The sequence below is a fragment of the Zootermopsis nevadensis genome, unplaced genomic scaffold, assembly GCF_977971745.1.
Source record: "Zootermopsis nevadensis isolate Lab colony 2312 unplaced genomic scaffold, Znev_1.0 Znev_ptg000011l, whole genome shotgun sequence".
NCBI lineage: Eukaryota > Metazoa > Arthropoda > Insecta > Blattodea > Termopsidae > Zootermopsis > Zootermopsis nevadensis.
The window spans coordinates 15,375,349-15,399,414 of NW_028259143.1; the positions used below are offsets into that span (position 1 = coordinate 15,375,349).

Sequence of the window (24,066 nt, forward strand, 5' to 3'; positions counted from 1 at the left end):
AATAATTTTCAATGTATGCCTTTATTGCCAAGTATAAAGAAAGGGATGTTTCTCTGTAACAGATGCTCAAAGGTTGCTCCTCCATTCTCCGCACATGCCCGAGCACGACGTACACAAGACTGACGGATTCGTTCGTACACACCAGGGTTTCCTCGAATCATCTGGCATGCATTCTGAACATGTTCCCATAGGTCATTATTGTTTATGGGTGTTGCATACACGACGGACTTCAAGTGACCCAACAGATAAAAGTCCAATGGAGTCAGGTCCGGTGACCTCGGTGGCCATGCTACTGGGCCACCACGCCCAAACCATCGCTGAGGGTACTCTTCATTGAGATGATATCTGATGCGATGGGAGAAGTGTGCTGGGGCTCCGTCGTGCATAAACCAAATTTGTCTTCTTGTAGTCAGTGGTACATCTTTAAGGAGACATGGCAAGTGTCTTCTTAAGAATCACCGATACGAAGGTCCTCTTAGACGCTATGGAAGCGTGTGTGCACCGAAAAGCTTGTCACCAACAATTCCGGCCCAAATGTTAATTGAAAATCTTTGCTGGAAGCTGGATTCACTTTGATATAAAGCCAATTCATTGAAACTTATTTTTGGCTATTATTTCAAAAATGAAACACTTGTGACCCAATGTTAATAGGAACATTTTTTCTTATTTTTGATCCTGAAACATGCACACAAAGTTTGTAAACATACTTCTGACTCACTCTGTATAATCCCTCTGATTTCTAGCATCATCACTTCAGCCCTGAAGATGGAGACAGTACATTTCTGTGAAATTTAGCATCTATTAACCAATTCAGATGGTGCCACAACTCAGAAGAACATTATCATAACCACTGTGAAAACCTCAGATCTCACGATTTGAGGATTGTTGGTAGAAAAATTATGACCACAGGATTAATGTAATAATGCAGCTTTTATTGTCAAATTGTCTTCACCTTCACTTTTAATTTTAATCGTGAATTGTTTCCAAGTTCAGGATATAAAGAGAAACTTTTGAATTTTATTTCTTTCTGTTAACAGTTCACTTTGTTTAAAGCAGAGTCCAATGATCAACGGTATTTCTTCTAGGTAAAGGAGAAAGTGGTCAGAGGAGTACAAATGAATGACATTACAAGAAAGTACAGAATGTCTGGGCTAACTGGCATTCCTTAAGGACAGGCGAAAGATTTAAAAGAATATGATAAAAATGAAATTGAGCTGCAGAGGGAAACAGTGTGGACTGCGGGTTACAAAAAAGTCCCTGAGGAGTTCATAGAAATGAGAACAGAGTCAGTGGTGTCTGATTGAGCAAAATTTGCTAATTCATTTAAAGAAAAATGAAGTTTTGGCTCTGTGAAATGTGAGCTGGTTGGATAGAGAGGGAATAAGCATTTACAGATTGTATTGTGCAAGGGAAGTACAGAGTTACAGGCCTAAAGTGAAACAAACTGTGATTAGACTTCAGCCATTAGACTTAATTACAGTGCATGGCCACCCCTTGTGAGTGAAGACTCTCATGAATTCTAAATAACGAGTATATATAAAACTGAAATTATCAGTGTTCTCAGTTGTGATGTCATTTTGACATTTAGTTAGGTGCCAGTGTTTCAGAGAAATATACTGTCTCTATCTTCAGGGCTTCAGCCAGTAGATTTTTCCAGAACTTTGGTATCTGCCTACAAGTGCACATGGAGAATAACAAAGTCAATGTCTTCACCTCCACAAGTTCCTCACATCTCACATGAGAGAAATCAGTTAATGAACTCTAGAGGATGGCAATATTCTTGAGAACAGCACTCTGATTGCTGAGATATCAGCTTCTTGTAGTCACGGATATGAAGGTGGCTGTCTTCTGGGGTCTTGTGCTGTGTAGTCTGGCAGAAATTAACCGACATTTTACAGTTGCTTGCTGCTTCCATCGTCAGGTCACCAGAGCACTATGGTGACATTTCTTTACAACAAATATATTTTAATTCATCACATGTCCTAGTTTACACTTAAAATTATTCATTGTCAGGACTGTTTCCATCGTCTTTTCTTTAAAACCACGACGTTTCAGAGGCTGGTTCTGTCTCCATCGTCAGGTGAGAGGTACCTACTCTGTTGGGGTCCCTTAGATAGAGCTAGTCAGACTAGCTCTGACTAAGTGGCATTGTGGCTGGTATGTTGCTCCCAAATGTTGATGACTCCTAAGACTATATTGAATTCTAACACAGAAGACCACAATCAACATATATTTTGTTACCATAGTGCTTCCATTTCACTGCACAAAAGTTCTTATAACCGTTCAAAATCTCAAGAAAAGAAGACTTCTTTACAGTTATCTGTCAATAGATGGATTGTTAGAATGGTTTGTTGTAGTGAGAATCATTTGAGACTACACTTTCAATAAATGAGTGCAATTTAATTAAATGTTAATGTTTTATAGAGGAGGTCTTTCACAACACTTTGTTTACATACATTACTCTTTAAATTTTTGGGGCGGTCGCAACACTATCTATATGTAGTTCACTTAAAATCTTGAGGTCACGTACATCATTTCCTCTGTTAACAGAAATTTTGTTGCAAATTAAATTGTGTAGTGGTTTGAATGGTCTGGTTTTACTCGTGTTACAGAGGGTAGCACCGAAGAGCTTAGCAGCATTGCAGCAAAGGAAGCAGGAGATTATCTCTCAGCTGGAAAAGGTTGTTGGGAAGTCGGCTGCATCAGCCATCTCCAGCTCAGCAAGTTCACAGGCCAGAGCTGTATGTACAATGTTTAAAGAAGTGAAAGTAATAGGTAGACGTTTTAAGGTGAACAGGTACACAGGAATATGTTTGTAGTTACTTATCCATGGTAGGCTTAATCATAATCCTACGTAACAGTTTAAAAATATATTGTATAGCTTTTATTAGAACTGTGAACCTAAATACTAGGGTTAAAGTGTGAAATATCTCCCAAATATTTTTGTAGTTTTCATGTGTTTTCTGCTTGTTGATGTATTGTCTAGTAATCATAGCGACAAATTGTACTGAACTAAAGTGCACATAGTGTGTACTTTGGCTCCATACTGCACAGTCTCCAGCAGCTGTTCAGTACAAACCCCATACAAAATAGGATTTGATACTTTCGCGGCGAGTACGATCAATAAAATCTTCTCGGGCAATCAGCCGCGTCAATTGGTTACCATAGTAAGCCGACGTTTCAGGAACTAACTCTGTCCCCATCTTCAGGGTTCTGATGTGATTTTATCCTTGGACTTCTGACGATCCAGTCACATCTGAACCCTGAAGATGGGGACAGAGTTAGTTCCCGAAACGTCGGTTTACTACGGTAACCAATTGACGCGGCTGATTGCCAGAGAAGATTTTATTGCTCATACAAAATGCTACAAGGAACAGCCTTTGAGCAGAATGCTATGTGTATGATGCAATCCTTTTATTGAGAAAGCCTGTGTGTGTGATTTGTGTGGTGGGTGACCAGATGTGACTGCTGAGACTGTTGGAACAGATTCATGAAGTTTTTGTTCCTAGTCCATAGAGGTCAGCACATTGTGCAAGTACTGAGCTTCAGCTTTATGAGATAGCATTTTAAACCTTAGACGTTGAGGCTGGTGCAGGCAGTGGCATCAGGTTTGTTCTGAAGTGCTCGAGTATATAAAATAGGACAGTAACTTCTTTTGCGGTGTAGCTGTGTTTCACGTTGGTGGAAAGGTTCGCTGGTGCAGTGTGAGCAGTACAGTCCCACAAACAGGAAACAATTGCACAGACCATTTCTTTACAGGTGACCATTATGGGAATTTCATACCTGGATATGTTACAGAACTTCCCTGTCCCAGAACTCGGTACCAATATAGACAGCAACACAGTGTTCCAGAACATTTGCACACCTCCACATTTCCCCCTAGACATTCACTGTTTCTTTCATGAAGGGTGCCTGCCATCTGTATGCCTGAAGATTCAGATTATGTGAGTCGCAGCATTTTGACAGGCTGGACTACTGTTGGGACATCTGTCATGATACATAAAGAGCATGCATGGGGCATCGTAAAAATGAATATGAGGATTTGCTGTCAATTGATACATGTTTCACAATAATTCCTTCAATAAAATTGTAACTGTAAATTTCTTTAGTTGCTGAGTAAGTTTATAATAAAGTGTATAGTAAAATGATCTGCCCTTCATGTTGCATATGATAGTGTTAACCCAGTGGTAAGTTTGTTTTTCTTTCCCACTTTAACCTTTAACTTACAAGAAACTCATATGCTGGGCTTTTAAATTCTAACACTCCATCCTATGAGAGGCAAAATTTCTTTTACATTCCTATTTGGTGAGGTCTTTTGTGGCTTCGTAGCCTACCAGCACTCTTCGATACATCACAGTTTGTATTCTCATTTAAAATTCCTTGTGTTTTACTTGCACTCTGTTTTGTATCCTCACAGAACAGGTGCGATATTTTATTCTGCAGGAATGAATTGGTCAGTGATTGCTGAAATTAACCTTGTGCCAAATAATGTTCTTCTTTATGGCAGCTGGTTTGCCAATGAGTTGATGTAAACTCTCAGCATTTTCAATCATATTTTGCATGAGAGCAAGTTGGAAATTCCTGTGTATTATTTTGGCACGACAAAGAAGCTGTTCACAGTAGCCTTGTCTAACAGGTGGAAAAATGTCCATGTCCACTGTTGGTCATTCTGACACTTTTGTCAGCCTCTCCCATATATTGGTTATATTCCTGAAAGGTTTTTGTATTCAAAGTATGTATTTCCATGTATGTAATAAAAGTTACAACTTTTTGGGCAACCATACAAAACATTGAACCAGTAAATCACATATCTCAACTACAAAACAAATTGAATTTTGATGACTGAAACCAGACTGCTGAATTTCCAATGTTTCCAGTTGCTTCACAAGAACGTCGGTCTTGCTGTTTATCAGACGCACAGCGTACTATATCCATCCATATTTGTAATTTTTTCCTGTAAGATATGCAGGTTTCATATCAACAGTTTACTTATTATTTCTGTGTCAGACACGTCATCCTGTATGTTTTGTTAATCTTTTAGTACTGTAACATTGACTGTGGTGTCTTAATATGTCTTAATGGTAATTAATGTACATAATTTTTTCATACAGACTTCAGTGTTCCCATCTACAGACAATCTGGCAAACACTGCAACCTATTCCATTTGGACATCGGGAGGAATTCTCCATGCAGGACGAGGAGGAAGTTCTCAGCTGAGTCACATTACAACCACAGGGCATCCATCAACTTTATACAGGTCTGAGATTATTGTCGACTTTTATTATTTTTTTTTATCAGAAGTTCAGTCCGTAAAGATATCTAATGGTGGTAAACAGTACACTGTGAACTACAGAATATGGATAGTGAAGAAGAAAACCAAGTGTTATTTATAGACCTGCAGAACATTAATTCAGTAAGAATTTGTAGCTCCTACTCATTCTTAACCTTGGCACTAGATGTGGGTGAGTGGTCAGCGTCCCCAGGAAAGGACCCTGGTACCCATTGGTTAGGAGGCTGCTAGTCTATTTCCTTTATACTTTTAATGACTTAAGTTATTTTAAATTATTTCTCCATACTTACTGTTTTTCATAATATGTTTTAAAACAATTATTGGACATCATTAATTTGTTAACATTGTTGTGTTAACTTACTGAAGCTGCAAATTGAATTTGTTTATGCTTATGTTTATGTTTAATTGAAGCGGAACTTTCTGAGCGTTTGATCTAATGCCCTGTCATGTCTTTATGATCTTCGATGTTATCTGTGAATCTTAGCAACAGCAAAAATTGTTTATCTTAATCAGCTGTATTAATGTGTGTACATTATTCTGTCACATTTCTCTCCTGATGTTTTGTTGTAAAATATCTTAACCAAATATAATGTTGCTAAGTGTTTCGAGAAATGAAGCGTGTTTAACACATCCCCCAATTTTGGCCAATCAGAGTGCTTGTAGGTGGACTCAGCAGGCCTCAGCCACATAGCGACCCCTTTTATGAGCATTTGTAGCTCAGATGGCTTGCTTTTCACTGCGTGATGTGCATTGTTTGTGGAAACAGCAAACATGTAGTTCCTATATTTGATTAGCTATAACTATTAAGTATCAATTAATTATGGTTTTCATGTAACCACCAAGGAACCACAGTATTTTAACTAAAGGGGGTGCAGAAAGACAAAACCAGATATTAAATTACAGTTAGGTAATTAAATATGGAACATTAAACTTTTTAGTTTTTCTAAAGAAGCTGTCAGTAGGTCAGACTGTAGAGCATTAAATGAGAAACAGATTGAAACAGGAGTAGTCGTGGCCTAATTTAAAGAACTGTCCCAGCATTTACCTAGAGAGACTGGATAACCATGAAAATTTCAGGATAGTTGGTCTTTGGGTTGAGATTTGAACCCAGGACCTGCCGAATATGAATCAAGAGTGATTTGACTTACTATACTTCTAAGACAAACATTGCAGAACCAGGTACTTCTTTAAAGGGTTAAAACGTAATGGTAAGTGATGAGTTTAAACTTAGTATAAATCAAATAATTCATTATTAAATAGCCAAGGTCAGTTGTAACACTTAAAATATAGGGCAGTGAATATGTTTTCTCTCACAACACGAGAAAAACTTAGGTTTAGGGTGCGAAGAGGGTGCTAAGGAGAATATTTCAAACTAAGAGGGATGAAGTAAGAAGAAGGAGGAAATTGTGTAATTATGAGCTCCATAATTTGTGGCCTTCTCAAATAATACTAAGTAAAGCCTTCCCACTATGCACCATGTAGGTCATTGGGGTGACCTTGGCACTAGATGGGGGTGGGCAGTCAGCATTATACCCCGGCCGCTCTTTACCCTCAGGAAAGGACCCTGGTACCCATTCGATAGGAGGCTCTCAAATATTATTAGGATGATGAAATTTAGAATGGAATCAGTAACACATGAAGCATGCAAGGGAGCGATGACAAATGCATATAAAATTTTAGTCAGAAAAGTTAAGGGAACAGGCTGCTTGGGAGACGTGGGCATAGGTAGGTACATTTCTCTGGTAATATTAAAATGGTTGGGTGTGCACTGGATTTATCTGTCTGTGGGTAAGAACTAGTGGACCATTGTGTTTATGGTAATATAGTTTCAGGTTAAATAAGAGCCAGGTGATATCTTAACTCTCTTGACAGATTTAGCTTAACAATGAATTAGAGATGTTTTATTTCATATGTATGCTTTTGTTGGAGTTTTGATGTTAAGAGCTTTGTTATCCATGAATAGAAACTGGTGTATCACATAAACTAGTGTAGATCTTCCATTGTATTTCGTTTTACCAGGGAACTACTGTCGATCTGACTCAGACTTTTGACATTGCATTTTATATGCATTGACAAGAAACATATATCAATATAAAATTCATATCTACTAAATTCTCTTGATAAATAAGTGTTTTCTGTCTCAGTATTTATTTTGTTCTCTATGCAGATCTGACTCAGTATTGGCGGATGATGAGTTCATTCCTTTTGATCCACCAATTGTCAGCAAATATGGTCCAATATCACGAATGTCTAAAACTGTTTTAAGACCAAACAGTTCCGTTCAAGCGTCTGCTTCGTTTGGAGATGGGACAATATCCACTCCCATGGTGAGACGACCTGTGCCTGCAGCTAGTCCTGTTGCATCTTGGTACCTCAATGCCACTCAAGGTAAGATCCAGTAGAATAGTGGAAGGAATACTTTAATTTACACATCAAAGTTCCTTATGTTCATATCATTTCATCACTTAAGTAAAAAGTGACCATATTTTCCAGCTTTTTATCATCTGAAAGTTCTCCTTCCTTTCCAGTATAAGCCTTATGGCCTATTGTGGGCATTATTTAACACAATCCTTCCATCTTTTAAGGGGTCAGCTTAAACATTCTTTCCTTTTGGGTGGTATCCTAAGATCGTTTTTGGTATCCTGCTTGAAATCATTCTGTGTTCATGTTTTTTCCAATTTTTCTGGTACTGTGTTATAAAAGCTGTTATTATTGTAATGTTTAGTTGCTTTTCTACAATGTCCATAAGTTCTTCATTTCTTTTGTGATCAAAAAGTGTGTAATCCAAAGTTCTTCTTATGAAACACATTTCATCTAAAAGTTAAGTACAGTAATTTATCCATTTTTCGATTATACAGGGTGTGTATAAATTATCTTTACAACATTACTTGTGAATAAGCACTGTATAAAAAGGCATAGACACACTGTATGAGCGTCATCTGCGAGAGAAACTTTCAAAGTTTGTTTTGAACATTACATGCATTCAGTATGGGCACCATTTGTTACATGTATAGTGTCTAAACAATATTGAATCTCATCCGTGTACACTGTAGGATGTGAACTATTGCAATAGCATCTGCATTTCTGTTCTTCAAAACACTGATATTCGCCCCAGAGTTTGGTACACACAGTCTTACATCTTTTGACCCGTGTATCCGATTTTGTTTCGATAAACCACTCCATACATTGTGCCTACTCCTGCGGGTTCATGAAACTAACCTGATTCACAAAGACAGATGCAGTGCAATAGAAAACAACTGGCTGCTGTTATCCACCAGAAACTCCATGGAACATTGGAGTTTTGCTCATAGATGACACTCAAACAGTGTCTGTCTTTTCATAAAGGTTTTATTCATGACTAAAGGTATAAAGATAATTTATATACGCTCTGTATATGTTCTGAAAAATGTGTAAATGAAGAATTAATTATCTGTAAGAGCATTCAACACCCAGATGATAAAGAATTGTAGTTATTTGTTTGTGTAAAATGTTTATATAGTTGTATCTAATGTTATGTTAACATTAGATGATAAAGTTGCTTCAAATTGTGATAAATATATATTTGTTTTAATCTTGTCAGTCTAATCACAATAAAATTCCTATTAAATATTAAAATATTACCATAATTAACATTTAAATATTTAAAATATATTATATGATGTTCTCTATCGAAATGTTCGATTTTCATTAGATCATCATCTTTTTACACGACATGTTTCAGTTCTAAAAGAACCATCTTCAGGTGTATAAAATTATATAAACTTAAATATAATTTCTTAAATGCAACTTTTAGTCAGATGTTTATCAGATTTCAAATGATGTTTTTCTTCCAGATTTTATTGTATTTTAATATTGTATTATGGTAATATTTTAATATTTAATAGAAATTTTATTGTGATTAGACTGACAAGATTAAAACAAATTTATGTTAACATTGTAAGAAACCATAAATACCACGCCATCATCTGTGATTTTGTCTGTTGCTATCCGCATAACTGCATTAAAGTCAAGAATTAAAAGAATTTGAATGAAGAGCTGATACATATTCCACATTCATCCGCTTAAAACGAAAAACCTATAAATTGAAAAGTGAGCAGACTCTTATTTGCTTGAGAATTATGAAAAGTAACAGTCTTTTTAACATGTCCATTAAAGTTAAATATTTCCTTTGAAATCTGAATAAGCCATATGCAGTGCAATTAGGTTACAAAATACTGCTTGATAATTTTTTATTTTTTAAGTCAAACACAGCTTGTTACAATACAAAATATAACACGGTGTCAGGTCAAATGGTTCAGCATCTGCTGCCTCTGCTTGCTGTCACGGCATGACGTAGCTGCCTTCCACAATGTTGTTTTATATTTTATATTATGACGAGTTGTGTTTGACTTTAAAAATAAACATTTCACATAAAGATGTGTCACAAGTAAAGTATTTATTTCTTTGCATTTTATAACACATATTCATTAATCACTGAACAGGTGTTGAATTGTCAACAGGGTAAAAAAATCACTTCTCAAAATAACACAAAAGTTTCTCATCTGTGACATTCGCATAGTTACAGTGCCACGCTGCAGATCACATGACATACAGCAAACAAAACAAGCTAAATAGTGTCAAATGAATATCTTCAAACTTTCCTTTCTTGTACTAACCCTTTCAGTCTTCATAGTGAAGTAGTGAAATGTTTAAGTTGATGTTATCTTGTAAAGAATGCAGTGCATGAAATATATGGGGATTTATTTTTATTAATTTTATAATAATTCTTTCTCAAATATTATAAGTAATGAAAAATGAGTTTCGTAGGACATGTAGCTTGCATGGTAGAGATAAGAAGTGCATACAAAATGTTGGTTTAAAAACCTGAAAGGAAGATACCAATTAGGAGACCAAGTTATAGATGGTGGGATGTTTATTTCTCTGTTTATTCATTTATATTTTATTTAACGACGCTTTTTCAGTAGGTCAGTCTATAGTATTGAGGCAGGATGTTAAAAGTTAATCTCAAATAGGGTGTAAGGATGTAGACTGGAATCATCTGTTTCAGGATAGGGTTCAGTGGTGGACTGTTGTGAACACAGTTTTGAAATTTTTGTCCTGTTAAAGGTGGTTACTTTCTTACTGTTTACTTCTCAAGAAGAACTCTGCTCCATGGATTTAGTTAATTTCATGATAAGAAAATAAGGTGCATAAAAGGTGTTGATTGGCAGTGAATATGCAGGGTGAGCACAAAATAACTTCACTCTTTAAAATGATGCAGAAAACATGGTACGCATGCTTAGAGCTTATCATCTACACCAGTTGATGGAAAAACTCTCCTAGTTTTGTTTCAAATGACTCGGGTTATCTTCGTTGTCGCACTCCTCTGCCGGATGCCACTACTTTTAAAAATGGCTACCCCAAAACACAGGGTGTAGTGTGTTCTGCAGTTAAAGAATAAAGAGCCTTTGACAGCTTTGCAGCGTGCATTTCGCAAACTATTTCACTTGGGACCACCCATCCGAGTATCCATTTACACCTGGTACAATAAATTCGAGCGGAAGGGGTGCATTAGCAAAGGCAATAGTTCTGGTCGGCCCTTTGTTTGTGATGCGTCTATAGACTGTGTCGGACGTTCCTCCGATGCGCCGAACGAGTCGTGAGTTGCAGCTACCACAAACAAATGTCTCCAAAAACCATATAAACGTCGCGTGGTAGAGGCTCTGAAACCAGAAGATTTGGCCTTTCGATATGAATTATATGCGAGATCCTAGCCACGATTGACAATGACGACGACGACGACTTGCCTGCAATTTTAATTTTTAGTGACAAGGCGACTTTTCTCATCAACGGTTAAGTGAACCGGCGTAATGTCTGTGTATGGGGAACAGAAAATCTTCGTGTAATCGTTTTACAAGAGAGTGGTTCACCAAAAGTGAATTAGGTCTGTGCTATTTCAAAGTAGGGCTGAAGCACATTCTTGTTGAGAAAATGGCCGATGTTAACATCTGTACCATGCATAAATCTGCCAATCAAATTTCTCATAACTTATTTGTAACATTGCCCTTTCGATGATGTAAGAATAGAATATTTTTCCATTTCTCATGGCTGTTATCTCTTTTGCTTAGTGCTTTGAGAATGACGATTGCTCATCTTCTTCAGGTTACCCGGCTGCAATAGCAAGTGGCCGGCATATCATGGCCCCACCCTCTGCTGGTCTAGGTGATGGTTATATAACTATTGGTCATGGAATCTTGGACCCACCCCAGTTGTTTATGCAGAATAAACCTGCAGACTGTTCAACTAAAGAGTTGAGTATTTGCTGTTTTCAGGTGTTCTGTAAACAGTTTGTAACACTATAAGTTTTATTTGTTGGTCATACTCATTTTTGCCTTGGAACCAAGTGTCTTAGTTTGCTCATTTGTAAACATACGTACATATTTTTTTTTATTTATCTTGAACATTGATTTTATTATGCCTTCGTATTTACAATATTTCTTTTTTTTACGCTAGGCATAGGAGAAGATACTGTTTGAAGATTTCTGTCTTCTGGGTTGTTGCGCTGTGTAGTCTGGTCGATGTTTGCCAACGTTTCAGAGGTCATACTGCCTCCGTCATGAGGGCTATAAATTGCCCTGATGACGGCAGTATGACCTTACAAACGTTGGTAAACATCTACCAGACTACACAGCGCAACAACCCAGAAGACAGAAATCTTCATACTCACCGCTGTGAAAACCTCAAATCTTCCAAAGATACTGTTTCTGTGAAACATAAAATGACATGTTTTATATTATTATTATTAGAAACATTCAGAAACTGTTTAGTTCAGACGTGACAGCCATTGTTTCAAAAATAGTTTTCATATGAAAGAAATGTATGGCAATTCTTTTTCTTTTTTTTTTATGAATTTTTAGTATAGCAGAAGCACACTGTAGTTTCCAGCCTTATTTGCCATCTTTCCTGCCAGTTATTTTTCTTACTGTACTTATAGCATGTACATTTGTATTATATTAATCCATCATATTTTTAATTACTGCATTTAAATTAATAGGAAATTAATCTCTGTTCAACAAATTTTCATTCAATGGTTGACTTTCAAGTTCTGTATTCCTTTCAGGAAATAAGTGACTGTATGTCACAAAGTTATCCTGTTCATATAAAAAATTGTCGGTGTGAAACATTTTTAAAACCTTTTAATATTAACAGCATTTGTAAACATTAATTTTGGGTCCAAGTGACGTACCAAACTTCAAGTTGTGTAAATTTAACATAAACCATTTGAAATTTTAGTTCTGAATGGCATATAAACTGTAATCCAAATTAGGCAATATGAACCTTACTTATGTGTATTAAATAAGCTTAAGAAATAGGTGGAAGTATTAAATTTCACATAAAACCAGCCAAAGTGGAGTCTTTTCATGTGTGTAAATTGAAAATAGTATGTGGTGCATTTGTTCAAATGTTAAGTCACTGAATCAAATGTATGTATTTTTGAACAGTTCACTCATACCCATTCCTATTAATTAAAATTCTTAATGGATTTATAATTTATTTCAGTTTGCTAGTGTTGGCTGACACCCAAAAATTAGGCCTAAAGCAGCAACTACGTAATCTTGAAAAGCAGTTGAATGATTTGAAGGTAAGTTCAGTGTTAAATGTGGCAGAGTCAAAACCTCTGTGAATGTCTAAACATCTCTGAGATGATGCAATACTTTTATGAGTCTTCATGTCTGAGCTTTTGTGGATATGTAAGGAAAGCATGGTCAGAGATTTATTATGCTGTGTCAGTCTGCAAAGAGAGTGAAAGGTCCCATTGTCTGTTCAGTTTGGTGAATTTTGTTATTTTCTGAACTTTAGACACCGGGGTGTTACAGTTTGAAAAGTGGTTTGTTGTTATTATTGTAGTCCTCTATACAGGAAAGTGTATAGATTCACTATTTTAGTTCTTTTATTCTTTTCCTTTTAATTTAGATCTTAATTAGTTTTGTATACAGGTAGCCCTCGATTTGCGCCGATTCAGAATAACGCCGATTTTTAAACCAAGTCAAAAAGTGGAAAAAATATATTTTACTATTATTTATAACGTTTTACAATGTACCTCGTACTGATTCTTATACTAAATCGTATTTCTTACATTGCTGATTTTGAATAAAAATTATACATACAGTCATCTCTGCAATTACGTATTTTTCGGTAACGCGAATTTGCTCCAATGAGATCGATAAATCAGTAAAAGCTGTTTACGGAATGCAAACTTTTGCATATGCGAGTTTGCTCTTATGCAGTTTCATTCCTGGCACTTTAAACTTTCAAAGGACTAATTTAATCTCTGCGGAGGTACCGGGGTTATTTTTACTACTCGATTTTCTATAGGTCGGCGTCTTACATGAATGCAGCTATCGAATAACAGCAGAGATGACTGTACACATCAGTCACATGAAAGAATCGCAGTCAATTGCGGGGACCAACGAATTGCCGATTATAAGTGTATAAAACATATTTTTTTAAATTCCCATTATTTTATTTACGTTATTTCATAGCTTTAAATGTGATGTCATCATATTACTCGTCAATGTTTGGGTGCTGGGAACGCATGTCATTGACTTCCCATTGATTTACATTATAAAAGAGGTTCAATTTACGCCGATTCCGCTTACGCCAGTTCGTCCAGGAACGCATCCCCGCCATAAATCGAGGGCTACCTATATATGTATTAATGGAGATCTGCTCGTGGACTCACATGGCATCGTAGACAGATGGAAAGATTACTTTAGTAAGTTACTAAATACTGAAGATGGCTGTCTTCTGGGTTGTTGCTTTATGTAGTCTGGTAGAAGTTTACTGACGTTTCAGGTGTCCTTGCTACCTCCCTCATCACCCTGATGATGGAGGCAGCAAGGACATGATAACCTCAAATCCTACAAACATCAATGTAATTGATCATGATATTCTTTTGGGTTTGACACCGTGTTGAATGGTTGATAGATGTGTCTGCCAACCAGCCCACGTTGCGCCAGAACCCTAAAGAACATCACATCGCTACCGTGAAAATCTCACATCACTCTAATTGGTGTCTCTGAGTTCAGTAGTCTTTGAAGAATGTACTGCCTGCTCCTGGTGGCAGTGTCTTGAATTAGCAGTGATGAAGGTGGCATATACAGTATAACATTGTGTGTTTTTAGTGAGAAAGTTTTATTAGACTGCTAGTGTTATCAAGAATTGGCATGAATTCTGAGTGGAATTTTAATGTATGAGAGTACCAAGAAGATCTGCAATAAACAGATTAGTTAACAAGTTTTAAGCTATTGGAAGTAGTAAGAATGGTGTTGTTAGTAAGAAATATGTCAAAACACCAGGAAACATTCACTGTATTCAGCAGATGTTGACGCAGAGTCCCAGAAAATATGTAAAACATCTTTCTTAACAACTCAACTTGGGATATCATCAACATACAGGATAATTTATTTCCGTGTTGAATGAAAATGTAGCAAGCCTATCTTCAGGCTGATAAAGTTTGAGAGTTGATTTCTGTTGTGACTTTAAGATGTTTTCTTTATGAATATGAATCTTTAGATTGCAGTGAACTTGTAGTGAACCTTTGGGCTTCATGTAAGCTGGAGAATTTGTTTACTAATTGAGTGTCCATTAGCTTCTCAATGAGGACTGCTCCATGGACTTTGTTAAATATCAGGCATTGGTTATGTGAGGAAGGAATATTTGTACTTTAACTGAAGTTCTAATATAATGCTTTTTCAGCATAAGACTCATGTTAAGTTTTGAAATTAAGCACCAAACACTGTATTGGGTTGAGCAGACCTCATCAGAGTTAACCAGCTGTCTAAAAGTTTGGTGCGGGACAATTGACTTTACTGAAGGCAAATATGGACACAGTTTCATTGAAAATGTATCTACCACTGCACTCTCATGGTACAGATTTCTTGATCCCTGTGTTTGAGATGTCTTGTTAGTGCAGTAATTATTTAGTGTATATACAAATATTGATTATTGTTAATGAATTCTTCTCGGGCCCAAGAGGAATTCATTGTACTTAGTTGCTGTGAAAGCTTTGAATATTGAATTTGTAATTTGTGACGTGTGCGATATTCTTCCAGTTGGCTACCCAAGGTCCGTGTGCAGCTCTCAGTGAGGGGGAAAAATTGACTCATGAGCTACAAATCATTGAGCAAGGGATTCAGGAGAAGGAGAAAGAACTGAGACTGGTATGTGACATCTTGTCAGACTTGCAAATTAATAAAGACAAGCTAGAAAGATAAGATAAGATGTGTGGTGAATCTTGAATGTTTCTCTAGTCTGGACTTAAATGAGGTATTATTTATAGAAAATGAAGACAAGTTTGGTAGTTGCAGATTATTAACACCCTTTTCATTCTTCTTACTGTCACTGTACTGGGATACTGGGAACGACCCGTTCTTCAAGTGCCTGAGCACTGCGGGTCCCAACTTTTTTCGTTGGCTTGATCTATAGACATTCGGTAGGACTCCTTGGATGAGGGATCGGCCTGTCGCAAGGTCTCTACCTGTACACAGGACAGCACAACACAGAAAAACACGGACAAACATCCATGGCTTGAGTGGAATTCGAACCCACGGTCCCAGTGACCAAGCGGCAAAAGGCCCACACCTCAGACCGCACAGCCACTGCGGACCCACTGTCACTGTAGTTTGACTAACTGTCTGTACATAGATTTTCGTAAATTATATGCCTTTATATTCATATGCAACAAAACTAGAAGTCAATGAAAGACAAAGATTAATTTTTAACAAACTTGTAATCAGTTTAGAATGCAAATTGTGTTGGGGTATCAGTTGAATTTCTTATTTACAGGAGACTGAATTCTTGCGCTTATTTGGTTTGACAAATGTACGTTATTAGTGTTCTGTATTTCTGTGTAGAACTGCATCAGCACTATGTCCTGCTGGCTAAACGTATATCCCAATTTTGTTAGACCAAATATCTCTGATGAGACGTGACTGGAAGGGAAGTAGACACCACAAATACCTAAATTTGACTGTCCTAAGGTCAATATACTATCTGACAGTCGGTTTCTTTAGCTCAAAAGTACGGCTCAACCTCACTAATTTGAAACGTGTCCTGGGTGGCTTCTGTATGGAGGGGAAGGGTGTGGATGGTTCTGGGTTAAGTATTGCCTCTTTATACTCAGCTTTTGTGGTTCAGTATAGTCTGTCTGTTGCATTGGTAGTTATTGTATTCAGTGAGGTTTATGGAGGATCTGGGGCATTGGGGGAAATATGGAGTAACATTGAAGTGTGTCTGTTGGAGTCATCATCAAATACCATCAAATTGTGTTATCCCAGCCCATTGTTTAACTAGTTTTTCCACACATCAGGCTGTGTAGCTTGAACTTCATTTCCAGAATCATCTGGTCTCTGCTTCATTGGCGTCAACTACAATCACTGCTATCGGTTGGAAGAGAGATGGAACGGTGAATTGGGGTCTCAAATCATTTGGGGAATACAGGAGTGATGATGTAAGTATGTTTTTTGCTTGTTATTGCAGTCATCATGAACAAGTTTTTTCGCACAGAACATTTGAAACAAATTGGGAGCATTCATTTTATTATCAGGATTTCATGAACTTGGGTTACGTTTTAATGATCGTTTCCTGTAGAGTCAAACATGTATTATGTAGCATGAAACTTAGATCTCTTTGGGCTCTGTGAACCACATCTAATTTTTTTTTTTCCACCCATTAAATACTGAATGAAGTATTCTTGAAACAAATTTTTGTCTTTTAATAAATTGGAAGGTCTGATACATCCAATGGTCAGACATTTTTCATCTTGTTTTATTTAAAGGTCAGTTTTTAAATTTAGAATTTCTTTTTCTTTTTTCCCGCATTTCGGTGAGAACTGAATTTAATTTGTCTGTTGTAGTCTTCTGTGTTGTGATGCTGTGTAGTCTTGTTGATTACCAGAGTTTTGGAGGAACTTATTTCTTCCATCTTCAGGATTGAAGTGAACCTTGAAGATGGAAGTGACATATTTCTCCAGAATGTTGGTAATGATTTTCAAAACTACATTCACAATCTATATGATTGCAGTAAACATCTTTACAACTCCCAAAATGTCAAATTGTATTTATTATTTGCTTTCATAAAATTGCCTAGCTTTCTTTATAAAAATATTTTTCAAGATGTCTGTCTTCCGGGTGATGATGGAGGCAGTATGCTCCTTTCGAAGGCCGATCAATGTATACCAGAATGCATGATGCAACAACCCAGAAGACAGAAATCTTCATACTCACCGCTGTGAGAACCTCAAGTCTTACATTGATTTTCTTCCTTGCGTTCACAGTAATCACATGATCTCTTGTTAAACAGACATCATCCTCAGCATAACTCTAATATGACATGAGTCCCCAATGGTTTAGAAATGCATAGCACCGTTACTAACAACACACAACAAAACTTTGAGCGTTTTATCTTTTCTAGTGAAATTTACAACTAGATAACATGTAGTCATTGTGCTGCTAGTATTATTGGCAATCATAATCATATAATTTAACTCATTTGTCCCTTGTTTTCTCCAAATGAACTCTGAAATAGTGAAATTGCTTATATAATATGACAGTCTTATGAATATATTGAACAATTTTCCGTTGTGTGGCACCACGTACGAATTATGAATTAAATAATTGCCAGGTAATGAACCACGGTGGTCTAGCGGTTAGAACGCTGGCCTTGTAATCCTGGGGTCTCGGGTTCGATTCCCGGCGGTGCTCGAATTTATAACTTGTGTTGGGCAAGGCCGTGGTCTAGGCAACACGGAGTTTTCCTCCGTGGCATCCCAACAATTACTCCATTCACACACAGAAGAAGGCAATGGCAAACCACTTCTGGATCATCTGCCAAGAACGTATATGAACAGGTCCCAGTCCGAGAAAAGGATGGAAGGATCCTGTTCATATGGACCTGTCATCAGACAGAACACTAAATAAATAAATAAAATAAAAATGAAACATCACTTCACATGGATTGCATTTGCATTCATGATAGATCACGTAGCAACAAGACCAGGGGTGAACGAAAGAGGGTAAAATGGACAACACTGTATGAAAGGGTTTGATATTTAACATTATTTGCTTTGGGTGCTGTAAGGCAGGACTTTGACATTACACTTTGTCTTGGTATGCCATTAAGTTTCGGGAAATGCCAGTTGTTTGTGTTCAGTTTTATTGTCTCGTGCAGTGATCCTTATGTTGGAACCCATCATGGAATTATTGGCTGTTGGTACTGAGATATCAAATGTTATGTGTTCAAAGCCACATAGCAGCACAATAGCCGATCATGCTTTAACTTCACAGAATGAAATGATGACATAACAGTTACAGCAAGAATACGGGCTTTGGCGCAGGTCATGTGTATGTGAGGTTCGTGATCTAACATATTTATCGTTCATTGCATTATTTGTTGCAGGTACAAATAATGCCACAAATGTTGCGTGCGCAAAACTTACAGTGATAGTCATAACATTGCAGCTTTGTGAAATGAACTCTTGACTTGGGTTTGATTGTTTTTCCTGATTCATGCTTTCGACTTACTTAGCAATTTCATTACAGACTGTTGGTACTGAAAACATAATCCTTTTACTTTTAAAAAAGTAATTATGGTGTTTGTTGCTTGTGAGTACCTGACTGGTGCTGCTTGCAAACGTAATGCATTATAGCATGACACAACTGTTTCCTCTGATTCCTGATTCACCATCCATAACAATCATATCATCTCAAATTGCCTCATAGCATTTGTGGGAAATAAATATACTGTTTGTACCGTTTTTAGTCATAGTTATCTAAATGCTGTTACAAATATTACATGAAAACTTACGTTACTTCAGATTTAATTGACAAATAGAATCAGAATTGGCAAGCCTGCTTCTTGTTAACTGACAGAACTGAGTACTGTGTGTGCGCACGCGTGCACCATTTTGCTGGTAATGGGACTGCATTACAGGTCTCTAAGATTTAGCACTGTGTTCAATAAATTTGTTGGACTATCATAAGACAGCTCAGTTCACATCTTCAGAACCTACACTGTAAAATCCATTTTAATATTGTCCTCCTCTTTCCTCTGTGTTCCTAGTAGTCTTTTCTCATAGAGGTTTTACATCCAGAATTTGGTATGCATTTGTGGTATTGTCATGTTCTTGGTTTAACCATCCTGTAATTCTTCGTCACATTATTTTCAGCATTGTGATTTCAGACAAATGCAGGGGGAAATGGTGTCTTTATTTATTATAATTTGTGATCAACTGGCTCCAAGTTCTCAGATACATAATTACAATACATTACAACTTGTGGTTTAGAACAGCAATTTCAAGGTGCAGTACAAGGTCACAAATCGCCCCACTACGTTTGTTGTGCCATTTGAAACGGTTTGTTATGCTTTCTTTCAGGAAGATACGTATGAGGCAGGAATTGCTAATGATATGCGTGAATTAGAGATGCGCTTAGAGTTTGAGTTGGAGGAGCAGGAGAAGAGGTGGTCCAGCGAAGAAGAATCGGGCAAGAAATAGGCTTATCATACATATGATGTCTGATGAGACACGTTTTATTATCAACCCAATGGGTTCAGATTATTATGACCAGGATATCCTGATACAAGTGAGAAATAAAACTGGACGCATATGTCTGGGGAAATTATTGTCTGGTTCCATGCATATAGAAGAAAGGGCGTGCTTATTGCTCTGGTTAGTCATAACTTTTAAGTTATGTCTGATACAGTATATGGCACATTCAAACTGAAACAGAAAGATTTCTGGATTAAATATTGAAAGAAATTTCTCTCTTTGATAGTTCTCTTATAAGTGAGACTTTATATACAGGTTATGAAGTACTTCACTTTAAATGTGGAATGGGAAAAAAAAAATAATTTTACATTTTGTGACAGTATTGTATCGTACCATGTTCTCACAACAATGCATTTGTGATCTAAGTTATGTTTCAACAGTGGGAATTTAATGAGTTTAAAAATAATATTTTTTCAAAATAGCCTTTTAATAGCATAGTTAAACAAATCACAGAACATTATTTTTAAATAAAAATTAAATTAGTTTTATACATCATCTTGTTCATTTGTAAAACATTTTATATGAGTACTGTACATTGTTTGCAGATCAGGGGTAGGAAAAAATATATAAATATATGAGTAGGCAGCAAGCAACTTACACTTATAATAGTAACACAGTGGAACACTTTAATGGTGATTGCCTGTGATGTCACAAGGTGATATTTTAGCAATTTTGCAAAGATAAACAACAGCTGACTTGTGTTCTCTGTTGATATTAAACTCTGTAATATGATTCCATTTCCATCAGATTTAGGAATGAAATGGTAAGTTATCTGTCAAAGTAGAGCTGTCAAGAAAACCAAGACATTCAACCAGTGGGAACATTTAGACAAAACAGATTTTTTTCTTCAAAAAAATGAAAAAGCTTTTATTTTTGTTGTGGGATTGTCTTCCGTTAGTCAAACTTACTGAAAATCTGTAACTTCTTATTGTTATTGTGTGGTCATTGATTTCTGTCAAGTTTAAATTTATGACTAAAAAATCAGTTGCTTTTACAATATTATTGTTGTATATAACATGAGATGTCTTCATTTTTAAAAGGAAGCTGCTTCTGAAGAATCATTCCACCCCCCCCCCCTCCCCCCCAATTGGAGAATTTGTGCCCTTGTAAACCAGTTATTCATTTCAAAAATACGTGATTACTTTGGTATTCACATTGTTTCCATAAATTGTTCAATCTTAGGACAGAGTTATACTTCACGTGTTGTAAAGTTTGAAATTACTGCAGTTCACAGGTTTAATAAAACCTGACTTTTACTGTTAGAAACTGAATAATTGTTCCTGAAGAAAGTGTTGTACTTAGGATACTTTATGAACTTGAATGCATGATTACCCAAAATGGTTTAAAAATTGATAACATTAATTCCCCATTTCTTAATTGAAATATTAAGGCATTAGTTTGCCTTTTTGCCAAACACCTGTGTATATGCACTTTTTTTTTTAGGCGTCTTGTATAACAGTGTTACAAGAAGGTAATAGGACAGCATTCTGCAGGAAGGAAACTTTGGCATGTAGATGCATGTCTCTCGACGTTACTGGCCTATAAGTACATAGTACTGTATTTAAACTTTTGGGAAGACAGATTGTTACGAGAGAGAGAGACATCCATTTTTGTGTTGTTATAAGGTTTTATTTTCATCAGAGTTACTGTCTCATATCACCAGACAGGATGTGTGAATGGTGGTGAGTATATGTACTTGAAATTATGTTGTACGTTGTTATTCTTGTTTATAAGCAACAGTTTTCTAATTTGTTGGACTGCAGTTTGTGGTACAAGGCATACTTAATGAATTCAAAACAATTATGTGTTGATACTGTCATCCCCCAGTTTGTTTGGATGATGGTTAGAAATGTACTGTTCCTTCAGGTGTTACATTAACTTCCAGTTCTTAACTATTTCTAGTTATCCATATTACAGAGATATATTTTGGCATCAAATTACTGGTAGTTTCCATAGAGTGTTTCACTGTTTTGTAGTCTTGTGGTTTTTTGTTTATAACAAAAATGATGTACCAGAATGTCTTAGGTCAAAATCCTGTATGTTGTATAATCTTCCAGTTTTATTGGGAGCATATTTATGTGGGATTGCAATAGGTTTACAGTTTCAGTATTAAGGAGAATTTGTTACACGAGTGGTCATTTGTACATAGTGTACAATATCGGTGATGATATATATATATAAAACTTTAAATTATTCATGACTTCAAATATTGAAGAGTCATATGGCTCCTATTTATAGCATGATATATTTTGGGGTGATTTACTTTATATCATGATGGCTGGTTGAATGCATATTGCTTGAGTTGTGGAATTATACGTGATGCATTACATAGTGTGCATTTGTTTAAAAATGCATTTGTATGATGCATTGTAATTTGTGAATGTCATATACTAATACCACATTTAACCCTCTTAAGTGTGGGATATATGTTACAAGATCTATGATCTTTTTGCCACGGTTTTTCATTATGACTAACAGTTTCTTCCCTGTCATATTTGTTAAGATTTGTGACTTTATTTTACTTGTTATTTTTTGTGTTGATTGTTAGTAAAGTTTACTAGCTCTGTTCAAGAGTTCCTGCCAGTCACACTGTTTCAGTTATAGGGCATTAACTTGTGCAGTTGCATAAGAAACACTTTAGTATGATGGTTATATTGAAAATTGGCTATGTGTTTGAAAATATATTTTTTTGTTCTTGCTTACGATACGTACGCTATGCTGTTGAAGGTGCACTGCTGTAAACTGTTTTTTTGTTACTTGCACTGAACTCTGTACTAAGTCCAGTTTGCAGTGAGTATGTGTGATACTTGTTTTAATAGTCCCTCTCTTCATTGCTCAGATGTAAAAATCGTATATTATTCTCGCCATTATGTTTTCATGGTTGTTCAATACTGTTTTTTAAAATTCTTTAAACTAAATGGCAGTTTGTGGGATTAACATTTAGTTGTAGTACTGTAAAGTCTGCAATTAAGACAGTCCAAGTGTGGGTGAATTATTTTACCAGCACTGTAGTTATAGTTAAATAATTGCATGTTAAACATGTTCTTTGTGCAAAGATTGTTCTTTTCCTAGGAACTTTGTGAAGTAAATGTACCTACATCTGTTATACAGTAATTGTATATCCTAGTACACTTCTCCTTTCTTGGGGTCAGAAATTATGTTTGAGTGGAAGAATAAATGATGTATTGAGACGTAGATGAATGATTAAATTGTGATGTCAAAATTTTGATAAGCATGATTCTTGTAAGGTAATCTGAGCACTTCAATACAAAATGGATGACTTACGATTTGATACACAGTAAGAGTGCTGGTCAGTATCGGTAAATTGGTGTGATTGATGCAAAATGCATAGGAATTTACGTTTGATTGATGCCTGTTAATGCTGTCTTGTACATATTTTGAATAAATATGCTAATTATGAATTTAAAATTAAATAGAGCTTCAATCTCTTAACGAAGTGGCCTGTGCTTATCATTTGCTGCAAAGGGTAAAGTAGTACATAACAGATATGTATTAGGATAACCAGTCATTAGTGTCATATATAATTTGTACTGAAAATTATCCAGATCTCTTGATACGGTGGTAAATTTATATAGATATAAATGCGGATTGTCCATTATGGAATTCACAAATTATGTGTTATTGGTGACTTGTAGTTGTGTTTTTAAACTGCATGAAAGTGGTTCTGTGAACCAGTACCACCCAGTTCATTAGACCTGAACTGGCTGGTTGACACATTTCAATCAAATAAATGTTCATATTAAATAGCATTTCTGACAAAAACTTCCACTTCTAAATACAGAGAAAGTAGTTTCTATGAACAAGGACCTTTTTAGAGTTGATATTAAAAGAGGTAACAGTACAAGAAAAGGGAAGAGATGTGTTTCTGTTCCAGTAAGTAACCTGGTCCTTTGGAGTTCGAAACCAGAGAGATGGATGTAGTGTGTTGTGATCATTAAACTACCACCAAAGTGAGAAAGCTGGACCATAAACTTTTACTCTTTCATAGATTTGCTTCCAGTATTTTTATTTCTTCAGAAAACGTGTGTGTGTGTGGAGCCTATATCTTATTTTTGTGATTAAAAGTGGCATCTGAATTTTGATCAGAGGTTTTAAATTAATTTCCCCTTAAGCACCATTTAGATTTATGTTTTTACATTCAAAAGACATTGGTTGCAGCAATTTTGTG

The 24,066-nt window shown here is 36.1% G+C and overlaps 1 protein-coding gene across 1 annotated transcript in view; it reads left to right on the plus strand.

The window, feature by feature from the left end:
* Window positions 1-23,311, plus strand: part of roq (RING finger and CCCH-type zinc finger domain-containing protein roquin) — a 37,333-nt gene extending 14,022 nt beyond the window's left edge. The window contains exons 12-19 of the mRNA XM_022062186.2: window positions 2,613-2,741; window positions 5,112-5,257; window positions 7,458-7,678; window positions 11,432-11,579; window positions 12,830-12,911; window positions 15,385-15,492; window positions 16,668-16,781; window positions 19,704-23,311. Coding sequence (XP_021917878.1) covers window positions 2,613-2,741; window positions 5,112-5,257; window positions 7,458-7,678; window positions 11,432-11,579; window positions 12,830-12,911; window positions 15,385-15,492; window positions 16,668-16,781; window positions 19,704-19,823 — 1,068 coding nt within the window. The 3' untranslated portion in view covers window positions 19,824-23,311. The remainder of the gene's footprint in view (window positions 1-2,612; window positions 2,742-5,111; window positions 5,258-7,457; window positions 7,679-11,431; window positions 11,580-12,829; window positions 12,912-15,384; window positions 15,493-16,667; window positions 16,782-19,703) is intronic.
* Window positions 23,312-24,066: the final 755 nt, after the last annotated feature.